General features: G+C 40.8%; 2 protein-coding genes across 6 annotated transcripts; one reads left to right on the forward strand and one right to left on the reverse strand.

The window, feature by feature from the left end:
- The first annotated feature begins 849 nt into the window (after positions 1 to 849).
- Positions 850 to 3,241, forward strand: LOC135115986 (UPF0598 protein CG30010-like). Its single transcript, XM_064033190.1, has 4 exons — positions 850 to 1,137; positions 1,502 to 1,550; positions 1,947 to 2,089; positions 2,642 to 3,241. The coding sequence occupies exons 1-4, from the start codon at positions 973 to 975 to the stop codon at positions 2,987 to 2,989; spliced, it is 705 nt and encodes a 234-aa protein (XP_063889260.1). The 5' UTR covers positions 850 to 972; the 3' UTR covers positions 2,990 to 3,241.
- On the reverse strand, positions 3,127 to 21,698 carry LOC135115985 (cyclic nucleotide-gated cation channel beta-1-like). Of its 5 annotated transcripts, none has more exons than XM_064033186.1 (20): positions 21,594 to 21,698; positions 16,636 to 16,839; positions 16,208 to 16,506; positions 15,633 to 15,766; positions 15,108 to 15,241; positions 14,482 to 14,670; positions 13,227 to 13,489; positions 12,939 to 13,025; positions 12,403 to 12,590; positions 11,733 to 11,874; positions 11,079 to 11,238; positions 10,546 to 10,727; positions 9,992 to 10,146; positions 9,000 to 9,101; positions 8,358 to 8,469; positions 7,850 to 8,028; positions 6,897 to 6,990; positions 5,426 to 6,376; positions 4,988 to 5,122; positions 3,127 to 4,627 (listed from the first exon to the last, which is right to left on the reverse strand). In XM_064033186.1, the coding sequence occupies exons 2-20, from the start codon at positions 16,805 to 16,807 to the stop codon at positions 4,418 to 4,420; spliced, it is 3,888 nt and encodes a 1,295-aa protein (XP_063889256.1). In that variant the 5' UTR covers positions 16,808 to 16,839; positions 21,594 to 21,698; the 3' UTR covers positions 3,127 to 4,417. The 5 variants fall into 5 exon arrangements, with proteins under 5 accessions (XP_063889256.1, XP_063889258.1, XP_063889257.1 ...); XM_064033188.1 differs by lacking the exon at positions 21,594 to 21,698 and adding an exon at positions 17,483 to 17,627 and having other exon boundaries at positions 7,979 to 8,028; XM_064033187.1 differs by lacking the exon at positions 21,594 to 21,698 and adding an exon at positions 17,483 to 17,627 and having other exon boundaries at positions 7,883 to 8,028.
- Between the last annotated feature and the right edge of the window lie 1,141 nt (positions 21,699 to 22,839).

Here is a 22,839-nt window from a genome sequence, read left to right on the forward strand (position 1 = left end):
CAGTGTGGAATGAACTTATTGATAAGACTGTGTTTGCCAAGACAGTCCATAAACTTAAAGAAAATTTGGATATCCTGTATTTCACAACTAGGTAAACACACACACACACACACACACACACACACACACACACACACATACACATTTAAAATCGTTGATATAAACACTTACGTAGTTTCCAGGACCTCTTGGACAGGTTGGGCGATCTATTGGGATTCATGATGTCCAGGATAGGTGACTAGAAGTGACTAGCCATCCAACAGTACGCCGATAGTCACTAAATAGACGACCAACACAAAATCTCTTACTTGTACCGTTGAGTCAGACTTGCATCTTGTTCTCACTAATATATCACTCTTTTCAGGCTCACACCCACCATTTTGAGGCCCTCCGGCACTTAGGCGATGTTTTAACACAACGCAGGTTCAGTTTCGCGTCCCCTGGGTAGTTAAAAAACGGGTAATTTAGTGATATTCAGCTGTGGCTTTGACAACAACAACACCCTAGCCACACCATCTTGTTGGCTGCTGCTGCTGGTGCTGATGATGATGATGGTGGTGGTGGTGGTGGCGGTGCGTGTCTTTAGCGGGGATTATCTGTTTTGATTTTATATATTGTATAAAAAAAAAAAAAAAATTCTAGCATATAAATAGGATGGAATTCTAAGGTTATTTCTGGGGTATAGAATAAATATAGCAAAATGCTTACAGATAATGATAATGACAATAGTCTAAATTTTACTTTAATATTTAGGACAACTTTTTGCTTAGGGAGATGGGTAGTATTAAAGAATAGCGGATTACACTGAATTATTAAGCAAGAGACGTGTTTTTGTCGCCCAAGAGAGTAATTGCTTCCAATGCTCAAAGACGAAGCCAAGCGCATTACCATCCACAGCTTGCTATCTTGAGGGGTGTTATCGGAGTTGTGGCACATATATAGTGACCAACTAAAGACCTGATCTGAGAGAGAATGACTCTAGGGATGACCCGCTCCCTGACCTGCAGATTGACCCACGCCTTCCTGGTCCTGCGAGGTGGGCGTGCGGGCGTGAGCAGGCATCTCCATTATGAGCAGGGCCAGAGCCCCCATCCTGGTATCAGGGAATACTTCTACTATATTGACCACCAAGGCATGGTAAGAACGGCTCATTGCAGGTTACGTCTGTGTGTCTATACTCTGCTGTCTCATCGCTACTATTTTCCAATTCTTCAATTTCCCCTCGTGCATGTTCTTTATAATTTTCTTCTGTTATTATTATTTTTTTTTTTTCACTGTAGACGTTCTTCATTATTTCCATAGAATTTTAAACATTTCTGTGCATGTTATTTTTTAATTTCATGCATCTCATTGGTCACTCGTGGAGAACTGGGGTCCCTCTCCCACAGTATCACGTTCTCTTCCACTTCCTGTTATGTACATACAGATACTGCCAAAAGTATGTTGACATATTTATTCTGATGCAATTTCCATCATTCTCGTGTTCTTTATCACTTTGCAGCTGTTTTTGGATGACGCGAGGATGAAGAATTTCACCTCCTGTTTTAAAGGTAGGCCTTGGGAGGTAGGTGAGTATGTAATTGTTCTCTACCTGCTCTTTGAAACTCATGATAAAAGTGGTTAATATAATACTCCACTTGTTGAAAATTATATAATTATTTTTTATTATTATTATTATTTTTTTTTTCAATGAGGACTCTTATTATGTGCAAATGGCAAGAGTGTCTCCTAGCCAACATAAACACTCACAAGTCTGTTGCTGATAATTAGAAACTAATGAAATACAAGCTCCTTTGATATTGTATGTACACCTAATGTTGAAATAGATGGATCATTTAACTGTATTCAACTCAACATTCTATCATTTATATCTGTCACAAAGTCACATTATGTTCTTTACACGAGGATAGACATACTATGATAATAATTATGTATCCCCATTACAGAAAAGAAATTCCTTCAGTTCTTCTTCAGCCGCATTAAGTTCAATGAGACTGGCTGCTACCCTGACTTCCCTTTTCTGTCTCTGTGCGGCCGTGAGAGGAACTACATCCGCTGCGACGACCTGCCCCTTGTGTTCACCCACCTAGTGAGTGGTCAGGCGGAGGCTAGTCTTGTCTGAATTGATGCCTGTGTAGTGGCAGCAACTATAGAACAGTGAGAAGCTGATCTTTAAGCTTATATGAGGACAGTAAGGTACTATAAAAAGGGAGCTTAACCGGAGGTGTTAGAGGATGAGGATGTGACAATAACTATAAAGATACCTGTTCTTTCACTTGTCTCTTGGTTCTCTCACTTGCTTGGCTACTCACAATGTTATTGTTATAAATCATTTGTAAATTGATTCATCCTTACATTAAGGCAAAGAATTTAAAGCATTTTCAAACAGAACTCAAAGTAGATCAAAAAGAAAGCAGAAGATCCATAAAAACACCTCTTGCCTTTACCACATGTTGCAAATTGATAAACACCCTCAAACAAACCTCAAAGCAAGGACCCTTCCCCAAGCAGGCCTCATAGCAAGTATCCTTCCCACAGATCAAGGAGACAGTAAAAAGCCCTTAAAACACCTCTTGCCCTTACCACAAGTTGCAAATTGATAAACACCCTCAAACCTTAAAGCAAGTCCTCTTCACCACAGATCACCAAGGAGACAGCAGAGGGTCCTCAAGAGCACCTGGCTTATGGAAACGCAGGGGAAACCATGTCCTTAGCTTTTCAGCCGTCAGAGATATGCATGCAGGTGGAGACAGGCCGAGTGTATCATCCAGCATTGGAGCGAGTTGGGGGTGTGGGGCTGGTCAGGTCAAAACTAGCCATTCAGCTCTCCACTCACTTCATCTTTGGCAAGGGTGACGAGCAGCCGCCAACACACATACAGTGGGCTGGGAAGGAGGTGAAGCTGAGCCAGAGTCTTGTGCCAATCTTGCAAGGTCTTGAGCATGTCAGGAGGTATAGCTTGGGGCTGGAGGAAGACTTGGCTGGCTGAGGTGCTGCTGTGCGTATGTGTGTGTGTGTGTGTGTGTGTGTGTGTGTGTGTGTGTGATTATGTATATGTGTATGTGCAATAATACTTGCATACATAATTCATCTGGATAATGTATATATAAAGACTCCTTTGTATAATATTGTACATTCATATTTATTATCATCATCTCTGCCTGTGTGACATAAATAGTATGATAAATATATGGATATATCATGTAACATATATAGTATAAATATATTTCTATGACATGAAGGCTGTTTTCTATTCAGACACAGAGAACACTCATACAATTCAGAGATTATGCAATTATTATGAAATAGTATACCCAAGGCCGTTTTATATCTGAATATATTCATTAATTTAATATCTAAAATATATCAAACTAAATTCTGCCTCTAATACTGAATATTGTACCTGAATGTCAATCTCGACTAATAATGTGCTGATTTTAACTGCAGTCTAGCAATTAACAAACTCTACCTACAGATGAAGTCAAATGCTGAACAAAACTCAACAAAAAAAGTGCTTAGTTAAATCAACCATAAAAGTTGATTCCACATACATCACTGTATTTTAAGGCAGCTACTAATATGCTATTATTATTATTATTATTATGTCCACAAGACTATCCCTTCCACCAGGGGCTGACAGGGCAAAGAATGTGAAAGCTGTGTATGAGTGTGTGGTGCTTTGTCTAGGCCACCCTGTGTGGGATTGCCAACCTGGTATAAAGATAGATTATTATCACAATGAACTAATGCTACAGAAATCTCTAGCTGTGTTGAGATGTGTTTGTGCATTAAACCCGTAATTATCTGTCAAGCATCATTCTAATGATCGCAACAAAAGAGGTGAGGTATTTTAATACAACTAAGGCTACCCATTTACACACAGAGCAAATCAACTGAATGACACAAATTAAAATATCTTTCCTCATACAAACACTGTGCATCTATATATTCAAATGACTGGTTATATCTTTCCTAATACAAACACTGTAATCCTCTAAATAATAACATGACTCCAAGTAACATACATGGAATAATTAGAATTTCGTTTCCTGGGCATCAAATAGAAATGTTTAATGAGTCCAAGATAAACAAGGTCATACCAAAACTAAACTCAGGGAATCTGAAATGCACTAACCTCAATAAGAACACAATTTAAATACAATATCTTTGTCTAACGTCCTGACCACCAAACAAATGTCTGAAAAGTCCAAGATAAACAAGATCACATGAAAAATAGACCTATAGAGCCTACAGTACATTAACCTCAATAACACAATTTATGCCCAATACTTATAGTTTAGACTCCTGGCCATCAAAAGGAGAAGTATCTAATGAGTCCAAGATAAACAAATATAATGAAAATCACCTAAGGAAAGGGAGTTCGGAATGCATTAACCTCAATAATAACACAATTCAATTACAGTTTAGACTCCTGTGCATCAAAGGGAGAAGTGTCCGGTGATGTACATTCCCTGTGGACAATGGCTGAGCAGGAGATCTGGTGAGGAGACAGAGAGGCAGGAGGCGACAGCGCCTGGGAAGGAGCACGAGGCGAGAGCAGGATGGGTTGCTGCCAAGCTGAGGAGGTTGAGCTCAGGGAAAGGGAGGAACTGGAAAGAATAGGGACCTGAGGAGAGAGAGAGAGAGAGAGAGAGAGAGAGAGAGAGAGAGAGAGAGAGAGAGAGAGAGAGAGAGAGAGAGAGAGAGAGAGAGAGAGAGAGAGAGAGAGAGAGAGAGAGAGAGAGAGAGAGAGAGAGAGAGAGAGAGAGATATTACATGTCTGATTTTTGAGATGAATACTATCATTTCTAGTAAACATAATGCAACAAAACTTCACTCATAATAACAAAAATAAAGTTAATGAAACAGCAACTTTTTAAAAAGGCTGAAAAGAAAAGGGTTTTACTATATAACTACTAGTACTACTACTATACCACTACTGCAACTACTATACTATACTACTACCACTACCACCACCAGTGTTCACCTGGTCACGAGTGTTGGGCATGGTCTTGGAGAGCTCAGTGAAGAGCAGTTCATAGGAGAGAGGTGAAGAGCAGGAGTCCCTTGCTGATGGGCGGCTCAGGGAGCTTCTCTCCCTGGCGCCATGGTTCAGACCAAACTGTGGGAATGTACTAATGAGAAGATTCAAACATAACAACATAAGAAAATAAGTGAAGCTGCAAGAAGCCATCAAGACTACACATGGCAGTCCCTATATGAAACTTGCCTATCTTTTTCCTCCTATCATCCCTATCCATAAATTTGTCTAATCTTCTTTTTAAGCTCCCTAATGAATCAGCAATAACTGATTACTGAGTCCATTCCATTCATCTACCAGTATTCCAGTACATTTAAGAATATCTTGATGCTTAACATTCTTCCCTTCTCCAGACTCATAAACATTTACAAAAGCCATAGGTACCTTGACAAGCAGGTCCTCAGTGTTGGTGGCACTCCTGGGGGGTGACTGGATGGCCTCAGCAAGGAGCTCTGTGTTGGCGACTGGTGTTTCCATCTGCAGCTTACAACTCCTGCCATGGGTTGACTGATCCCAGAATGACGAGGTGGAGGTTGAGTCGCCATCTTGTGAGGGCAACGGGAATGACAAGCTGAGGTCAGGCATCTGTGTGGGGCTTGTTTCTTTCTCTGAGTCCTTCACTGCACTGTTCGAGTGGGATGTCACATTCTTGCTGTTGTTAGTGCTGTTAATGGTGGTGCTGCTGCTGCTTGTTCTTTCCCTCCTGTGACTGCTGCTGCTTGAACGAGATCCTGTGGCTGCTTGCCGGCTTTTTAGAGATGCAGAGCTGATTGACTGTTTTCTTACACCACGTTCTCTGTTATGACCAGCTGTTGAGGGAGCAGACAAGGTGAATCCATTTGGCAACTCATTGTCTCCTGCCTCTGTGAACCTGTTCCTCTCCTGCCCTGAAAGAGGGACCTGACTAGCAACATACTCAGTGGCCTGTGAACCCTTAGTGCCTTGGTCTGGTTCAACAGTGTCTTTTCTGGGTACCTTGCTTTCCTTAACTGGTGACAACTGTATCAGATCTTCCTCCTGCTGCTGTGACGGGCCGAGGGACTTATGGATCTGGCCAGCATCAAGAGATGTTAGATTTGAGGTAGAATTATCAGCCTCCTTTAGTGTCCCCTCACGGTTCTCTCTCCTGACACTGCTCTGACCTACTAGTGGCTTTTCAGGTTCAGACGCTGACTCAAAAACATCTTCATGGGATGAGGTGGACATGCAGGGGGAGGCAGGTTGCAGGACTGGGCTGGAGGGATGAGAGGAGTGGTGGAGGGTGATGGTGGTGTGGTGGCTGTGGCAGGAGGAGGCAGGGCTGGTTGATTCCTGGCATGTCTCCACAACCACAAACTGAGGCAAGAGAATACAGCTTAGTTGAAATACTGAATAGAAAAAGATATTTTACGTATAAGGGAACAAGATGGAAAGGAAGAATTTTCAAAGCATATTTATTCAATGGGAAAGTAAAATACATCAAAGATATTTCCAGGAAAGAAGAAAATGGAAGGGAAGAGGGTAAGGGAGATGTGAGGAAGACATCATAAGGAAAGAAAATAAGAAAAAGAAAAAAAGGTATGGAAATTTGGCAAAAAATTTTAAAAAGTGGATGTGCATGTTCTTAGGGTTTTAAACAAGAGGAATGTATGAAGATATGATGAGAGACAAAGACAACAACAAAAAAAAAAAAAACAGCAGAAAGACAAAACTCTTGGCTATGTAAATTAAATACACAACAAATGAGTGCAAGAGTGACCTAAAAACTTAACACAATTTAGTCACTTTACTAAACCCACAACAACAAAGGAAGATTAACTAAAAACACATAAATAACTGAATCATCCATAATCACCCAACCAACAGAATTTCTCACCTCCTCCTCTTCCTCTTCCTCCTGCAGACTCTCGGACAGACTCAATTTGGCAACAGGGTGACCTCCTACAACTGTTGGCACCTCAAGAGACGGCCTGAGGAAGGAGAGCAGCTGTGAGAGGAGTGAGAGGAGCAGCTTCAATTTGGATAACAGTGGAGGAAAGACACAAGACAAGACTGAGAAATGTGAAGGTGTGGGGATGACAGATGTAAACAGCAGTGACTTATTAACTTGCGGTAAACTTTTGAAGATTTCTCATTCATAAATAGAAATTCTGCAAACATATATTAGGACAAAGCAGGACACATTTCTGACAAGACTCTCTGATGAAAGTTAAGGAATTGGGATGAGAGAAGTGAACAGCAATCTATACACATATGCAATATTCATAAGTACTAGATAATTCATAAACCTCAAATTTTTCCTTTTAATTCACTTTTCAATATTGAGGGTAAATTTTTTGAAGACTCATTCATAAAGACAAACTCAGCAATCATAAATCACAACAAAGGCACAAAACATGACTTTATTACAAATTCAAACATTCAGAAAATCAAAATATGCTTGTACTTTCCACTGACACACACACCAGGATTTACACACAGACCAGGTACAGCAAAACCACACACCTCTGAGAAGCAAGGAATTCTAGACACACCTGTATGAAGACAAACAACCTTCACCAACACAGAGCTTCACTAGATCACCTACACAAGAACACACAGAGACACAACCTTCTATAGCACCAGGATAAGGAGGGAGGAGAAGAGATAAGGATGGATAAGGAAGGATAAGTAGCTCTAGACACACCTATATGAAAATAAACAACCTTCACAGACACAAGGCAGGGTTAGACAACCAATATGAGGAACCAGCAGACAGACACACAAAGACACAGCCCTCTACAGCAGCAAGAAAAGGACAGACAACACAGGAGGTGAGACATGAGGAACCTTCTACGTTCTGACGCGTATCTCCTACTGGACCTTCTATGGGAGGTGGAGGAGGAGGCTGAGGTGTAGGGGGAGGCCTGAGAGGAGGTCCAGAGGCAGGGGGATGGCAGGGAGCTTTGAGACACTGACCGAGAGGACCTCCTGATGACACTCGCTGTGAAGGAGTCTGGCCGGACCACCTGTTGAGGACCACCTGGCTGAGTGTTGAGGTCCTCATGCAATGCTTGAGCTCACATTGCAACACTAAGGACAGGAGCCCAAGCACAACAGAGCTAGTCATTCACATCCACAGCAAGGCCCCACAGCAAGGCCCAACAGCATACACTGATTTACCCCTGCCCCTTTATAATGAGACTGTTCCCTACACTGCATTTACAATCCTGAGACCACAGCAGATGCAAAGTACTTCCCACACCTGTATAGGCACACGTAATATCTCAGTTGGCAGCAGTTATTCCTCCACAGCACAGTCCTTAAGTCAGCCCAGCACAATGCAGTCTTCACTAACCTGCAGGACGGTGTGAAGCAGCTTGGGTGTGGCCTCTCTCGACTTGATGATCACGTTCTCATCAGCTGTTGGTTCCTGCCTCTCCCTCTCCTCGTTTTGTTGAATGAGCTTCCTGTATAAGTGAGGAAAGGGAGGAAGGGGACATTACAAGCAGCTAGGAGAATTTAGGTGATGTATTTTGGTGAGCAGAAGTGGGTGGTGGTAAAAGAAGGAAGCAGAAAGGAGGTAGTGAAAGAAGGTATGGCAGATAGAGAGAACTAGATGGAAGGATGAGGGGACATTATCAACAGCAAAGGGAATTCAGCAGGTGATGTTTTTTGGGGAGCAGAAAGGGAGTAATAAAAGAAGGTATGGCAAATAGGAAACTGGATGGAGGGATGACATAAAAGCATGGAAATGGTTAAAGAAGATAGATCTGAATAGAGGTGGATACATAGACAAGTAGGTGGATACAGTATACATTAAATATATAGATAGACAGAGAGATAGATGGCTTCCTAAATACGAACAAAATGACGGGTGGTAAATGAAGAAGAATGACAATATAAAACACCAACATGGATAGAAATACTGACAGACAAGAAGACAAATAAACAGATGGTGGAACAACAGAAAAAATGGCAACACGAACACAACACTAACTTTGCCTTTTTCTTGAGTATCTCTTGTGCTTCAGGATAATCCTTGATGGTTGCCTGAAGGTCGGCCTTGCTCAGCACAAACAGACTGCTGAACCCTCGAGACCTGAAATAACCATAAGAAAATGCATTATGTCACCTCTTACTATGAACTGCTATTGTTAATCATTAAATCCTTGGAACCTACACACTGAGACACTTCTATGCTGCACTTCCACTACTTTCAAAATGCTCCAGTAAAAGTGACACAAGTTTTTATAGTTATTTTTATAGTTCTAGTGACAGATTAATGAGATTTTGGCTTTATTAACAGGAGAAACACTCTTGAGAACCTGGCTTACCATTTCTGTATCCTTTGAAAATAGTCATGGTGAGAGAGCAAAACAGAATATGGGTTTTGATCCTAAACAGACTGCTGAACCTTTGAAACCTGAAGAGATACTGGAGAGACTGTAGTGTATCACCTCTTATTATGAACCACTATTGATCATCAGTAATCTTGTCAGTCCATGGAAAATATACAATAGTCTCTCAATCCTTTTATTGATATAGATTGTGGTAGGTAAATATATTAGCGCAAGTTTAGATTATACTCGTAATTCTCAAAGATACATACCATAAGAATGCAAAGATATAAGGAAAGCTGCAAGAAGTCATCAGGCTTACATGTGGCAGTCCTTGTGTAAAATATATCTACTCTTTTACCCACTATCACTACTACCAAAAGGAGTGATGAAGCAGCTCAGGCTTTTCTGTGGTTTTTACTGTCACTCAATGAAATCATCTAGCATTATTCAAATGAGGTATTTCAATCAATCTCTTTTAACCACATATATCCAACAACCACCTCACATTTGCTGTCCTATTTTCACCAGACAGAGGCAGACGCAACAAAGGGAGATTACCTACCTATCTATTTACCTATGTATTTACCTGTCTATATATCAATCAATCACATAATCTTCTCCCTTTTCACCACATACATCCAACACCTACCTCACATTTGCTGTCCTCCTGTTCCCACCAGCAAGGGCCAGAAGGGAGATCTCCCCAAACACGCTGCCTTCCCCAAGTGTGGCCAGAACCTTGTCTCCTCCCATCACCAGCACCTGACCAGACTGCACAATATACATCTCCTTCCCAACCTCACCCTGCAGGAAAAAGAGAAGAAACTAAAGCACTCTGAGGCTATAGTGTTACAAAATTCTTCTATTTTACCCTAGCCAGAATCTTGTCTCCTCCCAACACCTGACCAGACTGTACAAAATACATCTCCTTCCCCACCATTAAACAAAACATTGATGACAATGATGAATAAACACACAAACCAGCAAAAAATGAGGGAGAGGTACATAAACTGTTCAATTACGTAAGAGAAAAATAAAGTGTTAAAATTATGATAATAATGATAGAAATAATGATAATGATTCTGATGATAATGATGACAGCCAACCTTCTTGCACATAGTCACTGGCAGGTAGAGCATAGACTGTTAGATAATGATGATGAAAAGGATGATAATGATCCTGATGATGATGATGACAGCCCACCTTCTTGCACACAAAGTCGCCTGGCAGGTAGAGGACAGGCTGCAGCTTCAGCACGAGGTCCCTCAGTAGCGCCTTGTCACAATCCTGGAACAGCTGCACCTTGGACAGGGTCTGGATGTGCACATTAATGGCAATGTCTGTCCGCATCTTCTTCGGCAATGACTCAAGCCACTTCATCTCATCTGTGGAAGTGTGAGGAGTGACCATGTCATTTCATCTCGTCTGTGGAAGTGTGAAGAATGAGCACACTACTTTATCTTATCTGTATAAGTATTCTCTATCATTCATCAATCCCTGGAGAGAGAAATACAGCCTCTTCTGATGTGACCACCCCTTGAAAATACTTTTGAAAGAAACAAAGCATCAAACAGATACATGATCCAGAACGCTGTAATGTATGTGAGTACTTACTGAGGTTTTTTGACTCTGAAATGGCCACCCCTTGAAAACACTTCTTGATATAACAACCCATAAAAGACAAAGAGATCAATAAAAAACATAGTATAGACCATGAAATGTTCATGAGCACTTACTGAGGGTTTTTTGACTCTGCCAGGTGTAAGCAAACCAGAGACGGACACGTTCTTGGAGGGAGGCAGGCAGGTTGAGGCGGTGGAGGTAAGCCTGAGTGTGGTCCATCACCCTCCTGTACTCATTCTGGTTCCTTGTCGCTGTGGCCACGATGTCACGGATCTGAGGGAGTGATTGCTCAACTAAACTTCAGTGACAGCAGGATTGAAGGCACAGCAGACAGTGACAAAATGAGACAATAAAGAAGATCAAGGAGGTTACAGGAAATAAATACAGGATCATGAGGCAGAAGGAAGTGATAGGAGAGAAGAAAAGGATCTAAGATAATGCAGGGAGGAGATAAAGGAGAATCACAAGGCAGCATGGAGTGATGATGGAAGGCTAAATAAAAGGCAGACTGGAGAGGGAACAGAGAAGGAAAAGAGAAGAATCATGATACAGAAGGAAGAAGCACTGAATAAAAAGAATTGAAGAGGAAACAGGAAGCGAACAGAGAAGAATTATGAAGAAGAAGAGTAAAACAGGAATAAATAAATGACTAAAAATGCAGCAGAGTATACAATAGAACAAGGAGCATAAACAATATAAATACAGCAGTACAAATCTACACACACACACACACACACACACATACACACACACTATCTCCTTCTGACCTGACCAATGAGGAGAGCGAATACAAATACTCCCATGAGCCAAGAACACGTCATGAACAAGTATTCTTCCTTGTTCTCCGGCTTGGGGTTCTTGCCGATGCTGGTGGCAGTCTTGGTGGCAAAGTAGAAGCACCGGATGTACCTGAAGCAGAACATAGTGAAGATATAGGATACATTTTGGTGATGCAGGTCAAAGTTACAGATGAATAGGATATGAATGACATGGTTTACTTATGTGAGTCATGGTAGAAGATGATTAGTATATATTAAGAATAGATTTTTACTTATGTGGATCAGAATATAAGATAATGAAGATAGAGAATAGATTTTAGTGATGTGGGTCAGAGTAAAAGATGATTAGGATACAGAGGGAAGATTTTACTCATGAGTCACAGTATAAGGTGATGAAAATATAAAGACTAGATTTTGCTTATGTGAATCTTAGTAAATGTGAATCTCAGTTTAAAAATGAGTTATGCATCCCTGCATCAAGATCCCCTTTTCATATACATACATGGTACCAAAGGCAATGAGCAATTCAAATTATAATGGACAGAAGGAAAGAGTGTCCCTGCATCTAAATTCCTCTTTTAATATACATGACATGAAAGACAATGAGCAGCTTGAATTGTGATGGGTGGAAGCAAACAGTGTCCCTGCAGCAACTCACGCATTGCCATCTCCCTGGAACACCCACAAGTTGGAGCCGATTCCCTCATACTTGGAGAAGCCATAGTAGGCACAGGTGTTGAGGTGGATGAGGAACAGCATGTATAGCACCGTTCGGATCACTCTCACTGCGTGTGGCGACGACAACACTGAGTCCAGGCGATTGAAGAACTCCCAAAATGTGTGGATCTGTGGATATCAATTTACATTTTCCTCTTCATCATTTTCTTTAATATTCTTATTTTCCCTTACAAGGTTGGACATCTTATGAATTTCTCTCCTACTCCTTATGTTTCCTTACATCTGTGAATTACTATGAACAATCTCATAGCTCATAATACAGTCGACACCTTTCAAATTTTACACTTTAAACTTATACCACATTTCATCAAGCAAGGCACAGCAATCAGAGTATCACGGTAATGTGGCATTGTAGTTTCAAAGATGCACATATACGAGTATCAAGGTAATGTGGCATTGTAGTTTCAAAGATGCACATATAAAGAGATAACCTTAAGACTGATGCAGAGGACTCACTTTGAAAAGCCTAGGCAGCCTGAAGACAGATATGGGGCCAAACTTGAAGTACAGCAGTTCCAGTGGGAGCAATGACACCAGGTCATACTGAAATAGAAATAAAGGTTAGTTAAGGATAGAACGAGTCAATTAATAACCAGACATTGTACACCCTTAACAAGGAAGCTTCATTCTTTTACCATGCCAACTTAACTAATTTCTCCAACTAGTTTCCTATATAACCTGTGTTTTTCTACCAAGCCACACCCTGTCCATCTGCCACTCATCACCTCCACACAACAAACACACCCTAAACTTGACAGTCTTGAGGTAATGGCGTCGCATGTGAGACGAGGAGCTGATCCAGAAACCATTATCCAGGTACATGACCCGAGACTTGAAGACCACAATGTCCCCAATATAGATGAGGTCAGCCAGGCAGTCGGCGGTCAGCCACCATGCCAAGTTGTCCTCCGTCTGGTAGTGAGTGAAGACAGAGCGCAGTGGGATGACACAGGCGTTGTACACGTAGGAAATCGACACCACCAACAGCCAGTAGATGTAGAGGCGGCCTAGGGGCAGAAGGGTTGCTTGTTATGCTTCACTTATGAATGTGGGAGGTGATGTGACAAAACACAAAACACAAGGAGAGGGATTTACTTGTCATATCTCACTTCTGGAATATACTAGGAATATAAGAACTTAAGAAAATAAGAGAAGCTGCAAAAATTTGGGACAGGATGCCATACTTAAGGAAAGAGATTACTGGTCATGTCTCATTGATGAATATAGAAGGATCTCTCACCTCCCTAATGCAAAAGTTAACCAGTAATCACAATCTCATTACTATTCTGCCCACCTCCCTAATGCATAAGTTAACCAACATTCACAATCTCTCATACTGCCCACCTCCCTAATGCAAGACCAATATTCACAAACTCTCAACACTATTGCATCCATAAACCTAATCACAATCTATCACCATTAAGAGGTGACATGACAGAACAGCATATTCAAGTTCCTATGGCAGTAAAAACTAAATACATATAAAAGTAGGGGACATATTTTGTCTCACCACAAGAACACTCCCTGTTTCCACCAAACTCCCTACTGTGATGTGCACTTTAAACTGTGTGAATGAAGCTGGAGCATAAAGTTTTGGTGTGGAGCATAAAAGTACAATAAAATATTCTTGTGGTGCTATTAATATCAAAGCAGTAATAATAGTAGGTGTTTTACTTACTAAATCCTACAATTACACAGTTGCATATTTCTATCTAGTTATCAGTAAAGCATCAAAACTAAATAAGAATCATAAATCAATCAAAAAAAGCAAGCAGGACACCATTACCATATCCATGTAGTTGTCATCACACCATCAAAAAATTCAATAAAAAATATAAAAAGTGTGAATCATTCAATAAAACAAGCTAGACATCATTCACAATATAAAGTATCCATGTAAGTATAATTAAGCCATCACAACTGCATTAAAGTACAAATCAATCAATAAAACAGCTAGGCTACCATTAACAGTACAAAAAATACTATCTAATGTACCCACTCTGAGGTTCCAGTGCCTGAGGGAAAGCCAGGGTGGAAGTGAGGTGGTGAAGGTGCCGACGCAGCCACGCCTGCCGGCCCCCAAGGCCCACCAGCACAGGCTCAGATCCCTTGGTGGCAGATCCTTCATCATCCAGGGAGTCCAAGGGTTGGCGCATCTCCCCGGCCTTATTCTGTCCATCCTCTGCAGCTGGGAATGTATGGATAGGAGTCTGTCATCAAATCAGATAAGATGTTTTGGGTACAGCCTTTTCAACAGCTCTCTTGGTCTCTTATTTCTTTTTCTTTTTCTTTTGTGTGTGTGTGTGTGTGTGTGTTAGAGATTTCTTTCTAGTTATTTATCTCCTTTTTTAAAATCTCTCTTTTCCACCACCTGTATAATATGTCATTTATTTCCTTAGCCTCCTTGAAGCCATAGTACTTCACATTCTCATGACCTTCTTAAGTATCTTATTTTCTTCCCCCTGAAAAACCATCATGCTGATCTTAAGAACAATACAAGGTAGCTCACTTTCTTTCATCACTGGATTAATTGTCCATCAATAAATGTTTCAAATATTTCAATGTTTCAAGTGTTTCAAATATCTTCTCAGTGCAAGGCATCTAGCAAGTTCCAGCTTTCCTCACCTCCTTCTGAGAGATCTGTGGAAGGTGTCAGAGGCTGTGTGATGTGTGCCTTGACCCGGCTGGCTCGCTGGCTGAAGGCCGATACCAGGTTGTGGATTCTCTCCGTCACATACTTGTTGTTCTCCAGGTTGATGCTGTTAATGGGGAACATTTACATTAACTGCTTAAATCACCCTAACCATCATCACTAAATTAATGCCAATGATGTAAGAACCTTCATAATATGGAGTTATAAATTGTCTTAATCATTACCACATAAGAAAGTTACTGGAAACTATAAGACCTGATGCAAAAAGAGTAACTTTACTTTTGCCTTTAGTATCATACATCTCTTACTTCAGATAAAGCAGCTCATGATAAAATCCTCATTAGTGTCAAAAGAGCTACAGCTGTTGTTCTTCCTTTATCTTCCTCTATGAATGTCATGATAGGTACTTTGTCTTTATTATCCTACATCCATTACTTGAGATAATGTAGCTCATGACTGACCATTTGTTCTTCCTTTGTCTTCTTTTGTATACTTACATGTCAGTGCATTCCCCATCATGTGACGAGGTCTTGGCATGGTGTGAGGTGGAGGACACAGAGGAGGAGGAGGAGTGTGGGTCTATACTGATGGTGGGCACTGAGTACCTCCCTGACCACTGGTGCCCTTTCCCCTGCACAAGTGATGTGGCAATCAGTTAGGTGAGATATTTCCCAAGAGATTGTGTTTTTTCAAAGACCGTACTAATCTGCTATGGAAAGAAATCCATTGGATTGAGCACATCCACATCTTATAAAAGGGCAGTCATCTGATTATATCAACGGTCTACATTTAAGAGGTATGGGGTCTATTACAAGATTCTATATTACTGTTACTGATCACTATTACAACTTATGTCTGCTTCATAGTGTAGCATATCTAACTGATTGATTGATTGATTGATTGATTGATCTTTATCGTGCCAAAACAACGAGGTCATATGGCGCCACTGCAAAATTTTCATGTTGAAATAGATATCAAAAACAATATTATGGTGTGTTAAAATTACTTAAAATCACTAAAAATGTAAATACAGAAAATTTAATGGGATGCACATGTAAATATTTGTACAGACCGCGCAAGGGGAGCACATGATGGGAGGTGAAGAGCGAAGGCCGGACGAGTGGGTGTCCTCGCCTCTCAGACAAGCGGTCAAGTCGTGGCGTCTCAGCCTGGGTAGCAGCGACGTGCCGCCCTCCATCACCTGCCCCGCGTGGCTGCCCTCAGGTCTGGCTTGTCCCTCGGCAGGATACGGGGTAACACGAACATGGCGGTGACCCAGACGCGGGCTAGAGCGTGGGCGATGGGCTGATCCGGGACGGGACGAGGGTGCCACCCGTGTGAGGGGAGCCACGCGGCCACAGCCAAGAACTCCTGTCACCAGAAAATCTATCAACACTTTAAACAATGATGATTTGAATCACGTTTATCAGAAATACTTAAAGTAGACTCCCGTCATGAAGACATATTACTTAGTGTATTGAAGAGCGTGGAATGGCGCACCTGCTGAACGTGAGCGCTTGGCCGCCTCCCCGATCACGTACACGGCACGAGGCACGGCGGGCGTGTCCCCAGCCACGGGGGCTAGGCCAGCCGCCGTGCTGCAGCCTTCCTCTGCCCCTTCCAGGTCACGCTCCCCCGCCAGGGATGTCACTTGCAGCATTGGGAAGGCCATCTCACCCACCTCGCAGAGCTGGCAATAGCTCACTGCAAGTGCAAGACTGTCATGTCAAATGTCACCACCGCCAGCAGGACACTGTAATTACTGTCATGACAAATCCTATCACACCTAATACAGTCTGGTATCTGACACCCAGCTGTTCCCTAACTACGCATTCCCGCAGGAGGGCAGCAAAATTCTAGCACGTTTCCATAGGCAAGTAATATCACTAGTCACGACTCACTACGCTGCTACCGACTTCTCGATGCGTGCGTGTGTTCATGACGCAGTAACGTGTAGCACAGCTCAACACACACACACACACACACACACACACCTGTTGGTTTCTGCACCACCTGGCTATAAGTACATATTATGTATGTATTTTTTCTAAAGACTCGCGACAGGAGCTTGACATTGATAAGCTTCTACAACAGGAGCACCAGTACTCGCAAACCCGACCTCTCACTTCAGGCAGTCGGCAACGATGTCTTGTATTCGACTGACAAGTCAAGACGTCTAACCCGCTGTCAGTCGTCTGCATTTGCCTCATAAATATTAATTAACAAAATACATGACGCATGTGAATTATACTCGACACGATAACTCTTAACTGTCAGTATACATCACCTTCCTGCATCACCATTAACCCTGCATGGTGCATACCATAACACAGGCATCTCCTCTCACCTTACAACATGGAGGCAGATCAGGATTCACCTGCCGTTATCCCTGGATCCATGATTCCTATAGACTATCGTCTCTGCCTGCACCCGCCAGCCTTCCACCACCTCTCCTCCGGGAGTCCCTCCTACTCCCTCCCGAAGTCCCTACCATCACCTTTCCTCGCTCAACTCCCCTCCTCCTGGCCCCCAACCAATCCGTCTCCTCTCTCCTCCCGCCTCCCTCGATCATTACAAGACTGCCAACACTACCTTTATTTACTAAACACCCTCCTTACAACACCCAGTACTTATATCAGCCACTTTATATATACCCGCAAACCATAACTCGCAGAATGAAACGTGCTTAAAGTTCAGGATAAGTTAGTGGGAATGTGTAAAGTTTGTTTATTCCTGGTGTGTAGCATCTCGCTAGCACGCGGCCCGATGTTGTCATGGCAACGAGGGAGGGGGATGGAAGCCATGCCAGACCGCTCGATGAATACACATTACTTACGTACATCGACACGCTTGAAGTATTTTAATGGATGAAATGAGGTTCCAGATAAGGGGATTGGAAGCGTACTTATATTCATACACGTAAAACCAAAGCTCCCAACTTGCTACTATATAATATATAGTAGCAAGTTGGGAACTTTGGGCGAAATATTATTTCGCCCACTGTTCATATATATATATATATATATATATATATATATATATATATATATATATATATATATATATATATATATATATATATATATATATATATATATATATATATATATATATGATTTATGCGTTCATCTGTACTGCTAATAATGTAACGAGTAGAAAGATGTCCTCCCCCTTTATTAAGCTTGCTTAAAACTCACCAGACATCAATACCTGCTAGGGTACAAAGAAACAGTTGAACAAAATCACATTTACTTGGGGGTAAAAATAATTAATTAATTAAAAAAAATAATACAGCATCTCGTTTCCTTGATACCTTAATCCTACCTAGAACATGACTATAAATCACAAAAAAAGCTACTTGCCAGCACTGATACAAAGTCACATCCTCTCGACCCCAAAAATACATGCGCATGCGCGCACACATACGTGGAAGTTAGAGAATGGAAGACTCAAGGGTGCAACACTGAGAAGCATGATTAGTTACAAGGAGAATGAGAACAGTAATCAGACTGCAATTCAAGCTGGCGAAAAGAGCAAGTGGAGTACTGCAAGGTTCTATGTTGGTACCCATTATGTCTCAAATGTATGTTAATGATATAGCAGAGGATCTAAATAATTTTATAAACCTATTCGCTGATGCAAAAAATAATAAAAAACAATTAAGGATGAAAATGACTGCAAGGAGTTACAAAAGGATATTGACAAAATACATGCATGGAACCAAAGATGAAAACTAAAATTTAATGCCAAAAAATGCCACATGTTGGAAATTGGGAAAAGTAGAGACCTTCATGGAATTACAATAAAAATAACTACAATAAATAATTACAAGAAATAAATTACAAGAAATAATAACGAAAGTAACAAAAAAAGATTTGGGGAGTAATGATTCAGGACACACTATCACCTAAAAAAGCACATAAACAGGATATTCCGATCTACACACACACACAATATATATATATATATATATATATATATATATATATATATATATATATATATATATATATATATATATATATATATATATATATATATATATATATATATATATATACACACAGGATAGTGACAAAGATAACACCAAAATGAGACTTAAGCTATTATTATTATGATTATTATTCCTTATTTTCATATTTTCTTCAATTGCTTCCATTTGCTTATGCTCAAATTCACTTTAAGTTGCTTTATTCCATTCCAAAAATCTCCTGTAGACCAAAAAATAGAATAAAATAAAATAAAATAAAATAAAATAAATAAATAAATAAATAAATAAATACAATAAATAAATAAATAAATAAATAAATAAATAAATGAATGAATGAATAAATAAATAAATAAATAAATAAAAATATATGAATTTTTAAGAATCATTCAGAAAGGATAAAGTTAAATTACATTAGGAAAACACACATCACACAGGGTTAGTAATGAGGGAAAGACAAGTAGATGAAGAGGGCACCTGGTGGAGGAGGTAAAGTGTCCTATAGGATATAACAAGGCTGGATAAGAACACAAGGCTTGGTACACAAAGCCATCAGGCCTACACATGACAGTCCCTCTATGAAACATGCCTGGCTGTTTCAACTTGTCACTCTCATCCATAAATTTATCTAATCTTCTTTTAAAGCTCCTATTAATGACTCAGCACTAACAGCTTGATTACTGAGATCATTCTCTTCATCCACCACTCCACCTAAGAAGCAATTCCTTTCTTGAACCTAAACCTTTCAAGCTTGAACCCATTATTTCTTGTTCTATTCTGATTATTGACCCTGCAAATTTTGCTTACATCACCCATTATGTCCCCTATACTACTTCAAGACCTTCATCAGTTCCCCTCTTAATCAGGCTTGTTATGTCCCCTATACCACTTGAAGACCTCCCTTAGATCCCATTAGTCATTCTTAAGTTCCTTATACCACTTTAATACCTCCATCAGATCCCCTCATGGTCACTCTTGTTATGTCCCTTGCACCAATTGAAGACCTCCATCAGATCCCCTCAATGTAAACTTAAAAACTTTATTTGTAAGGAATACCCTTCATCCCCTGTATCCTTTTAATCACTCTTATTAAGATCAATAGGGAATGACAATGACAATAATACTAATGACAATAAGGGTGACAACAATAATGCAAGACAGGCACTTACTTCTCCAGGGACTTGGGTTGTGGCTACAGCACATGCAACATATGGATGTAATGATTAATATTTGTGGTCACATATACCACCAGCCGCCAGAATCCATTAGGCAGTCTCTCCTGCCTTACTTCAGTGATCTCCACTGAACTGCCCATCTGGGGGAGCACACTTGTCACTTACTGCCTCTTATACTTAACCTAACCTAACCTATGGCCTACAGTAATTAATTTAACCTAATCTAACTTGAGAGATGCTGGTCAACTGTGGCTTTCTGGACCTAACCTATGACCTAATGTAAGTAAGTTAACCTAATCAAACTTGAGAGATGCTGGTCAACAGTGGGCTACTGTACTGTACTGTACTGTACTTTTTTTTTTTTTATGTAGGAGGGACACCAGCCAAAGGCAACAAAGTTATGAGAAAAATAAATAAATAAACAAGCAAATAAATAAATAAATAAATAAATAAATAAATAAATAATAAAATGAAATGAAATAAAATAAAATAAAATAAAACTAAATAAATAAATAAATAAATAAATAAATAAATAAATAAATAAATAAATAAAGGACCACTGAGGTACCAGTCCTCAAACTGTGTCAAAAGTGGTTGTCAAAAATTAAAAGATAAGTGTCTTTAAACCTCCCTCTTGAAAGATTTCAAGTCATATGAAGGAGGCAATACAGAAGCAGGCAGAGAGTTCCAGAGTTTACCAGAGAAAGGGATGAATAACTGAGAATACTGGATAACTCTTGCATTAGAGAGGTGGACAGAATAGGGATGAGAGAAAGAAGAAAGTCTTTGCAGTGAGGCAATGGGAAGAGGGGAAGCACACCGTTTGCAAGATCAGAAGAGCAGTTAGCATGAAAGTAGCCACAGAAGACAGCAAGAGATGCAACATTGCACTGATGAGAGAGGCTGAAGACAGTCAATTAGAGGAGAGTTGATAAGACCTAACCTATCCCGTGACCTACTGTACCTAACCCAACCCAAACTAAACAATGATCTCCTATCCTGTTTTAGTCAAACTTATTGAACTTTCAACAACACCACACCACCACCACCCAGCCAACCTTCTCTAGACCAGCAGAACACACCACCACCACCATCACCACCCAGCCAGCCTTCTCTAAACCACCACCACCACCATCATCACCCAGCCAGCCTTCTCTACACCACCACCACCCAGCCAACCTCTAGACCAGAACACACCACCACCACTACCCAGCTGACCTCTAACACACCACCACCGCTACCACCCAGCCACCCTCTAGAATACCCCAGGCAACCTCCAACACACCATAACACACCTGAAGCTGCTGCAGAAGAGGTGGGATTCTTGAAAAGAATACCATCATAATATTCACTTCGAGGCTCCCAGGTCCACTGAAGCTTGTGCCTGGGATGTTTTCTACTGGATGACGACCAGGGGGCAGCTGAGGGAACGGAGAGGTAGGTGTAAGTGTGTGTGTGTGTGTGTGTGTGTGTGTGTGTGTGTGTGTGTGTGTGTGTGTGTGTGTGTGTGTGTGTGTGTGTGTGTGTGTGTGTGTGTGTGTGTGTGTGTGTGTGTGTCTGTTTGTAGAGATGAATATCTCTCTCTCTCTCTCTCTCTCTCTCTCTCTCTCTCTCTCTCTCTCTCTCTCTCTCTCTCTCACACACACACACACACACACAACACACACACACTCACCTCCTCATAGTTGTGAGCAGTGGGTGTTCCATCAAAGACACGCAAAACCACTATGGGACAACCTGGCCGAGAAAATATTTCCTTTTTCATCACCTGCAAGTAAGGACATCATCACCATCACCATCATTACCATCAGGATTGTCATCATCATCAAAGTAACCATCTCCAATTACTACTACTACTACAGATATTACTGCTATTAGCCCCTCTTAAGTGGAAAAAAAAAGTGACAATGTTAATACACACACACACACACTTAACCTCTCTTACCAAACAGGCTAGAGCAATAATACATTCTCTCTCTCTCTCTCTCTCTCTCTCTCTCTCTCTCTCTCTCTCTCTCTCTCTCACCTTGCCGTTGATAGTGAAAGGCAAGGGTGGATTTATTTCATTAATGGTGACGAGTTGTAAATCTGTGTCTGGCAATGCAGGATATGGAGGTGGGAGGAAGAAAAAGATTTTCATTTCCTCCCACCAGCTGAGAACACGCCGCACTTCGCGTGTTACAAGTTCATCTGTGGGGTTAGGTTAGGTTAGGCTGCTGAAGATTATGATAGTGAGAATATAAAATGATGACAGCAATGATGATTAGATGAGGTGAGGTTACGTTAAGTTCCTGAAAATTAAAATAGTGAAACATAAAATGATGATGACAATGATGATGTATAGATATGTCACTATAATGGTGATAACAATGAAGATGACTAGATAACTATGACTATAACAATGACACTAAATAAAAAAAAGATAGTGAAGACTGAAATAACACTGAACATTATGAAGAAAATGATAAGGAACACTATCTACAAATACTGAACATGACAAACTAATGACAAAACAGCAACAAAGATGATGACAATGAGGAC

Source organism: Scylla paramamosain, chromosome 30 (genome assembly GCF_035594125.1).
Source record: "Scylla paramamosain isolate STU-SP2022 chromosome 30, ASM3559412v1, whole genome shotgun sequence".
Taxonomy (NCBI): domain Eukaryota; kingdom Metazoa; phylum Arthropoda; class Malacostraca; order Decapoda; family Portunidae; genus Scylla; species Scylla paramamosain.